This window comes from Podarcis gaigeae, assembly GCF_964106915.1.
Source record: "Podarcis gaigeae genome assembly, chromosome: 18".
Lineage (NCBI taxonomy): Eukaryota > Metazoa > Chordata > Lepidosauria > Squamata > Lacertidae > Podarcis > Podarcis gaigeae.
The window spans coordinates 6,857,309-6,865,926 of record NC_139696.1 but is presented as its reverse complement, the minus strand read 5'-3'; the positions used below and the strand labels follow the sequence as shown (position 1 = coordinate 6,865,926).

The 8,618-nt window shown below is 48.5% G+C and overlaps 1 protein-coding gene across 2 annotated transcripts in view; it reads left to right on the top strand.

Moving 5' to 3' along the window:
- LOC310835517 (uncharacterized protein) overlaps positions 1-8,618 on the top strand; it is a 691,527-nt gene that overhangs the window by 667,864 nt on the left and 15,045 nt on the right. Inside the window, exons 1-3 of one of the 2 annotated variants that reach the window (XM_083720172.1) lie at positions 3,007-3,031; positions 5,995-6,011; positions 7,581-7,683. In XM_083720172.1, coding sequence (XP_083576298.1) covers positions 3,022-3,031; positions 5,995-6,011; positions 7,581-7,683 — 130 coding nt within the window. In that variant the 5' untranslated portion in view covers positions 3,007-3,021. Of the gene's footprint in view, positions 1-2,649; positions 3,047-5,994; positions 6,012-7,580; positions 7,684-8,618 lie in introns of those variants that run through there. The other variant, XM_083720171.1, reaches the window with a different exon arrangement.

Sequence of the window (8,618 nt, the reverse complement as noted above, 5' to 3'; positions counted from 1 at the left end):
CAATAAAGCGAGATGAGCGCCACAACCCCAGAGTCAACCATGCTCAGAGGTCCCTTTACCTTTACCTAATAATCATAATTAAATAAGAATAAAAATGTGCACCACCACCCACCACCGAGACCGTTCCATGGTAACTACCCAACCTCCCAAAATTTCAACACCTCTTGCGATGGTTTGACCCCCTTTCCATTTCCAAATTCTACAAACACCTTCCATATCTCCCCAGAATCATTCCTCCTGCATATTCCCCGTCTTACCTTAATGACACATGTTAATTTATCCAGGGCCGTCTTTACTATATGCACCACCGGGGTGCAAAGATCTGCCCAGGCCACCCCCCAAAAAAATTAGTTTAACCCCCAAATTAACTTTTATTATGCTTATACCGCTATTGTCATTTGATAAATAGTGCTCACACCTGCGCAGCTCTAAAAGGAGGTTTTTGTGTGTGTGTGTGTTTTGTTTAAAGCCAGCTTTTCTAAAGACAAAGAACACATTGGGAGTTGGTTTAAAGACTCCATTCATGCGCTGATGGTCACAGGGAGGTGTCTGAAATATAAGACAGACGGACATTGTGCGCAACCATAGGGCAACCTTTCATTGTGGGCGCAACCTTATTCCTAGAGGAGCTTGGAGGGCCCTTGCGAGTGCACATATACGAGTTCTTCTTAGGAAGGAGCCTTTGCGCACTCCTGTCGCTAGATAGGCGAGTTCTCTTTCTGTCTGTCTCTCCCTCTTCGGCGCCCGGGTGCCCTGCACCCCTTGCACCCTCGGGTAAAGACGGCCCTGAATTAATAGCTATATGCCACACCTCTTCATACCCTTCCTCCATTTTATATTCTGCTTGCCCCTTCTACTTCCTGGCTATAATAATTCGTGCCGCTGTCAATAAATTTGCGAGCAAGTCCTGTGCAGTGGCATAAGCGTGGGTTGTCAGCAAGGCAAGTAATTTGTGCCCCCTAACCCGTGGATTTGCGCCCCCTAACCCCCAGATGTTGCGCCCGGTGCGGCCGGCCCCCCCTGGACCCCCCCCACGCTACGCCACTGGTCCTGTGAACCTTCCATCTGCATCATTTTTTAAAGAAAAGGCCCTGGTGTAAATTCACCTGCATTCTAGCGTGACGTGCAAAATTTCTGCATGCAGGTTTTTTTGGCCCAATAGGTTACATGTGTGTGCCAGAATCCCACCCCATTCAGGAACCCCTAGAACAGATTCGGTAGAAAGGTGAGATCTTCTGCACAGAGGCAATCATGCATCGCCCGAAGAACAGGAGCCAAGCTTGCTGAATCAGGCAGGGTTTATGTATCGTTACACACCACCCAAGTGGTGCAAGATTTCATGGATTCCTGGTGCTTACTCGGGGTTCATGTTTCCTTTGGAAATGAGAGTGGTCCCCCAGTGGCGTAGCATGGGGGTGCAGGGGGGGCCGGCCGCACTGGGCGCAACATCTGGGGGTTAGGGTTAGGGGTGCAAATCCATGGGTTAGGGGGCGCAAATCCACGGGTTAGGGGGCACAAATTACTTGCCTTGCCCCGGGTGCTGACAACCCACGCTAGGCCACTGATGGTCCCTACTCACAAATCAATAGTCAATGGTAACAAAAACTAATCCATTCGAAAGTATGTTTTCTGGCAAGGATTACAAACTCAAACAGAGATTACAAACTCAATCTCATAAGGATATGTATAACACAATAATTTGTTACAGAATTAAAGAAAAGAGTTTATGAGTAGGGATGAGTTCATGTTAGTCTATAGTCAGATTCGACGTGAAGGTCTTAGTTTCAATCATTGAGCAGAAATCAGAAGTCAATTATGGATCAGAAACCAGGACAGGGCCCTGTTTCGATGTATTGACCTTCATCAGCTAATTTTTAAAGGGTCGTGTAAGTTTGAAGAATTCTTATAAATATATCCTGTTATTTTCTATGTTTCTCAGAGATGACAACTAAGTATGGGTAGATCAACGTGTATCTTGAGCTTTTCTGAGTTCTTGGTGTGCTTTTTTCTTGGTATATTTAATAACAAGAACTCCAACTTATTTATCCTTTGGAAATGAGGCACGGCAGAGACTGTGGTGCCTTTATGATATATGGTTTATTTACACATATACAGAATGGTATATGCTAGAGCATGCTATAGAGCATGCTATATTCATGCTGTACTCACGGCAGACAGGTGTACTCACAGATGCGGGTGGCGCTGTGGTCTAAACCACTGAGCCTCTCAGGCTTGCCGATCGGAAGGTCGGCGGTTCGAATCCCCGCAACGGAGTGAGCTCCCGTTGCTCTGTCCCAGCTCCTGCCTACCTAGCAGTTCGAAAGCACACCAGCGCAAGTAGATAAATAGGTACCGCTGCAGCAGGAAGGTAAACGCCGTTTCCGTGCACTCTGGTTTCCGTCACAGTGTCCCGTTGCGCCAGAAGCGGTTTAGTCCTGCTGGCCACATGACCCAGAAAGCTGCCTGTGAACAAACGCTGGCTCCCTCGGCCTGAAAGCGAGATCAGCGCTCCTCCCTGGCCGGCTGGGAGGGAGAGGAGCTGCTTCCTTTGAAACCCGGGAAATTTAAGGGACATCATCAATAAGGGACAGCAGCGGGACACAGCGCTGGGATAAGGGACTTTCCCACCAAATAAGGGACGGTTGACAGCTATGCTTAGGTGGTCACGGCAGAACCGTCAGAAACCTGGCAAAGCTACGGAGCCCGGCTGGTCCTCTTCCTCTAACCCGGTTCCTCTGCCAAGCAAAGTAACAATGGTGATAATAAAAACCTTGCAATCTAGAACCGCTTTCTGAAGCAATGATGTGTTTTCCCCCCTTCCTCTTTAGGGTTGCTGGGAGGTAGTGAGGCGCTGTGGCAAGTGAGCCAATGCCACCCATCTATGACATCACCCAGCTTGACAACAGCTGCATGGAATTCTGGGAGTATCCTGGACCCCAAGATCCCATGGAACGAAGGAAGATGCTGCCATGAACCCTGGGCTCTTTTTAGCCCACCCTGCCAGGCCAGAGACCGGAGACCATGGCTAAGGGTGAGTGTTAGGAAAGCGAGAGAGATCAGGGGCCCCCCTATTTTGCATTGCTGTTTCGGGATCGGAAGGACGTCCGCAGTGCAACATTCGCCCCTCAACGTGTTGCCTCCGTACCATACATTATAATGCCAGAGCCAGTGTGGTGTAGTGGTTAAGAGCAGTGGACTCGTAATCTGGTGAACCGGGTTCGATTCCCCGCTCCTCCACATGCAGCTGCTGGGTGACCTTGGGCCAGTCACACTTCTTTGAAGTCTCTCAGCCCCACTCACCTCACAGAGTGTTTGTTGTGGGGGAGGAAGGGAAAGGAGAATGTTAGCCGCTTTGAGACTCCTTCGGGTAGTGATAAAGCGGGATATCAAATCCAAACTCCTCCTACATTATAAGCTTGCGGGGTTCCCACTGGCCCTTGCGAGAATAGGGTGCAGCCAGCCTGTTCGTACGTTCTTCAGACTTTTGCTTACGGTGCTAAGAACATACAGAGGCAGACCATTGGTCCATGGTAGCTCATAAGAACATAGAATCAGAGTCCCGTAGAGGAGATCACATGTTGGATCAGGTCATTTGCCCATCTACATCAACATCATGTTCTCCCACTAAATGCTTGTGAGTAGACCAGCAAGAGCCCTCTCTCCGGCGGTTTCCAGTGGCTATAATAATAACAATAACAATTTATTATTTATACCCCGCCCATCTGGCTGGGGGAACCTGGGCAGCTTCCAACCGAATGTTATTGTCAGAGCTGCCCGAGGTCCCAGCTCACAAAGGACCAACGCCAGTTCGTTGTTATATACAAAAGTCTTTATTAAAGTTCAGTTTCGATTTCAAAGCCGCGGCGCGCAGCTCTACGTCTCAACTCTAGACCGCTGAAGCTCCGTCTGAATCTCCTCCCCCCTGACACCAGTTTAAGACTCTAGCCCTGCTCCACCTCTTCCTCTGCTCTTTCCTCCTCTGGGTCCGCCTGTCCGCTGGGGTCTTGCCCTTTCTGGACTCTTCTGACGCTGAGTCCCCTGAGTCTTCCCCCTGCCTCCGGCGGGCTTTAGGACCTGGTTCCCAATCCAGGTTCTCTGCTGTCCCGCGCGCCTGTACATTCGAACTTGGCGCCCGCGCCCAGCCAGCAACCTTCCTCCTGACCGTTACACTGCTCCTGTCACTGCTTCCCCCTTCGGGGGGCTAGCTGGACCTGACCTCCCCTCCGTTCCCTCACTCTCCAACAGAGGCATGGTCAGCCCTGACTCATCTTCTCTCCCTGCTGGAGGAGACGCTGGCCCTGATACATGGGACTCTTCCCCCCCACTACGCTCTGGTGGGGGAGCTGGCCCTGATTTCTCACTGCTGCTTTGGGAGTCCCCGCTGGCCCCTTGCTTCTGGTGCGCCCCCCCCGGGACCCCCCTTGCCCTGGCCATCGGCGCCCCCCTCTGGGAATCTTCTGATTCGCTGGAGAAGCTCATGGAATCTCTCGGGCCACTGTCATACTCCCCTACGCTGCCCTCCGATTCTTCCCCTTCACTCTCCATTTCCTCTCTCCCCTGTGCCTCTGCTCCTGAGCCCCTGACAGTTATAAACAATGCAGCATCACACATTAAAAACTTCCCTAAACAGGCCGCCTTCAGTTGTCTTTTAAAAGTAAAGTAGCTGTTTATTTCCTTGACATCAGCTGGGAGGGTGTTCCACAGGGCAGGCGCCACCACCGAGAAGGCCCTCTGCCGGGTTCCCTGTAACCTCACTTCTCGCAGGGAGGGAACTGCCAGAAGGCCATCAGAGCTGGACCTCAGTGTCTGGGCTGGACGATGGGGGTGGAGACGCTCCTTCAGGTATACAGGACCGAGGCCGTTTAAAGGTCAGCACCAACACTTTGAATTGTGCTCGGAAACATCCTGGGAGCCAGTATAGGTCTTTCAAGACCGGTGTTATGTGGTCTCGGCGGCCACTCCCCAGTCTAGCTGCCACATTCTGGATTAATTGCAGTTTCCAGGTCACCTTCAAAGGTAGCCCCACATAGAGCGCATTGCAGTAGTCCAAGCGGGAGATAACCAGAGCATGCACCACTCTGGCAAGACAGTCTGTGGGCAGGGAGGGTCTCATCCTGCGTACCAGATGGACCTGGTAGACAGCTGCCCTGGACACAGAATTAACCTGTTCCTCCATGGACAGCTGTGAGCCCAAAATGACTCCCAGGCTGCGCTCCTGGTCCACGTGACAGCTCTTGAGATATTTGAAGGTGGCTTCCTGCAGCTTGCAGGTTGTTTGCTCTACTCTCCTACTCTATGTAGGACTGAGGGCAGTTTGGAAGACGCCCAGAGTGGCTGGAGAAACTCAGCCAGATGGGAGGGGTATAAATATTAAATTATTATTATTATTCAGCTTGTGCAGAATTCCAGGTTTCTCACCGGGACAAGATGGGTTGAGCATATTACACCAATTCCGGCCTGATTGTGCCGTTTGCCGATTAATTTCCGGGCCCAATTCAAAGTGCTGGTTTGGACCTATAAAGCCTTAAATGGCTCAAGACCGCAATACCTCAAGGATCGCCTCTCGCCGTATAAACTGAGTAGCTCTTCATTCATCATCTAAGGCCCTTTGTGTGCCTCCTCCGTGAGAGGTCCAGAGTGTGGCAAAGCGAGAACGGGGCCTTTTTTGTGGTGGCCCCCCGTTTGTGGGATGCTGTCCCAGGGAGGCTTGTCTGAGAGCACCTTCCCTCTGTATCTTTAGGTACCTGGGGGAAACGTACCCCTTCCACCCGGCCTACCAATTTGTGTCCTTTTAAATGTGTTTGTGGGGTGGAGGTGAACGGGTCTTTGGTTTCTATGTTGGGAATTTTGTGTTTTCCTTTTGTGTTTCAATGGCTGTAAATTGCCCTGCGATCTTTGGACATGAATTTAATATATGAATGAATAAATAATAATTTCGTTTCCCTTTCGCCCTCTCTGGAAACCCCACCCTGGATGACAACCAATGGATGGCAGTGCAAGACAGAGACCAGGTACTTTGGGGGCCCAGCAGAGAAAAATGCAACGGCAGATAAGAACCCTGTCCATGCTCAGAGGCGCTAAGTGCTTTTCTTTTATCACAGCTAAGCATTGCATGCCATAGATCAGGGCTTCCTAAACCAGCCTATGAACCCACAAATTTCATTTGTGTGGCCCACAGTGCTCCTGTGGAGAACATCTGGAATTTGAACCATGGAATTCATATTGTACAGTCGTTCCTTGGTTGTCGAACACCCTGGAACTTGTACGTTTTGGCTCCCAAACGATCAAAACCCGCAACTGAGTGTTCCGGTTTTCGAATGATTTTCGGAAGCCAAACTTCCAGCGCGGCTTCCGATAGGCTGCAGGACGATCCTGCAGCCAAACGGAAGCCACGTCTTGGTTTTTGAACAGTTCCGGAAGTCGAAGAGATAACCAAGGTATGACTGTAATGGAATAAAATAAAAGATGCAATTAAAATGCAATTAAAAAATTGCCTGGTGCATAACAATTGTTGCAACAAGCTGGGGTGGGGAAAACCCCCCTAAGCTGCTTTTACATTCTCAGCTCTTTTCAAGTGGTTTATGACAAGAGAGGGTTTAAGACTCCTGCCTTAAATTTAGGACAAGGAGACTTCCGGGTTGGCGCCTCCGGCAATGGCGGAGCTCCTCCGATCGGGAGGAACTTGCTCCGTGAAAAGCAGGGTCTGACCGCCACGGCGAAGGCGGAGACCCATTGAAATCACAGGCGGGAGAAGCCTGTGAACTTGGGATTTGGCTGGCACCCTTTGCGCCTCCCCTACTCGCGGGGAAACCCTGTTTTGGGGATCTGGAGCGACGTGGGGTGAGCGGCACGGTGCTTTGAATCGACTGCTTCTTTCACGGAGTGAAGCCGCATTGCTGCTGCCAGAGAGCGCTGACTTTTTCCTGTGGACAATTGGATTTTAAACAACTACCCGTGAGTAGAACGGAAAATTGGATCTTTAAATACTTTAATTTGGCACCGAAGCGGGAAGGTTCTAAACAGGAAGTCCGCCTTCCGCTTTTGTAAATAGACTCTTTTGTTTTTTTTCTTTTTTGTCTTTCTTTTTCTTTCTTCTCCTTTTTTGTAACCTTTAAAAGTAATAAATATTATTAAAATATATATATATAAATTTAGGACAAGGTGGCTTCGCTTGCCTGCCTTGTAATTCACATCTCTCTCATGCAAGCAGTTTGCCCCAGATGTAGAATTGACCGTGCCCAAGGACAGAGGTAGGCAACCTAAAGCCCATGGGCCACAAGCAGCCCACGAGGGTTGTTTAATCGGCCCACAAGCCGCCCGCTCAGCGAGTCTCCACGTACTGCACTAAACTGGCATGGCGCAGCATGGGGACTTGCTTCTGCGGGGCCGGAAATCGTGTCTGTGCAGATGCTAAAAATTGCGCCTGTGCAGACGCAGACACTAGAAATCACATCTGCACAACGGAAATTGCTCAGTTGTTTAGATAAGAGTACAGCTATTGATTTGCAAAGAGTCCCGAAACCACTTTGAAATGCACCGTGCGGACACGTCCTAACAGATCCGTTCCTTGTGTTGGTTAGCTTAGCGAGAGAGAGACGGACAGCCTCGGCTCAGACTCGGTGTCCTTAAGGGATGAGGATTCCAGCATCTTCAATCTGGACCAAGAAGAGGAGGAGGAACAGTGTGAGTAAGGGGAACAGGGGCAAAACGCAAAGTGAGAGCCAAGAGGGTTGGTGGGAGCCTGCCCAATTCAAAGTCCTCTGCGGCAGCCACTCTCCAGAGTTGTCAGATCTGGCATGGGCAAGATGTTCTGGATCAGGCCCAAGGCACAGCTGCTGCAACATCTTAACCAGATGCCTATTGGACACAAAGTGTAGGTGGATTCCCACGAGGCAAGACACAGCGATAACATTTAATATCCCATACATTTAATATGCTTTCTAATACTTTCTTACAATCTAGCGTACCGATTTTCCTTTATTTCTTAATATTTTATGTACACAAGGGTCATTCAAACACTACCATACATAATATGTCGCTGATATATTTTTTTGTAAGTATCTCTTAAACATTTCCCATTTTTGAGAAAATCCTTGTTTGGTGTTACCTCTTGACCTATTTAAGGCACACAACTTTTTTTTTTAATATGATATTTTATTAAAGTTTTCAAAATAAGACAATAACCAGAAAAAACACAAGAAAAAATACAAAAACACAAAAATACAAAAATAGAAAAATACAAACAATTAACATAATGGAGAAAAAAAGAAGAAAAAGAAAAAAGAATAACAGCAAATCCCACTTTTTAATCTCTCTTCTTTGATTAACTTGTTTTCCTGACTTCCTCACGCCTCCCTTTTTTGTATTCCATTTAAGAACTTAGTTCAGCAAATTCATCCTATTGGTCTATTTTTACTTGTTTTTCATCACATATTTAACTTTTAACTTTCATCTAATATCAATCCACTCTTGCATAATCTTTTACCTTATTACTAGAACCCCTCCATTTCATTCCAATGTCATCGACATTCAAAAATTTTACAATGTTTCTGTAAATAAATTTTAAATTTCCTCCAGTCTTCTTCCACCGACTCTTCTCCCTGATCTCGAATTCTGCC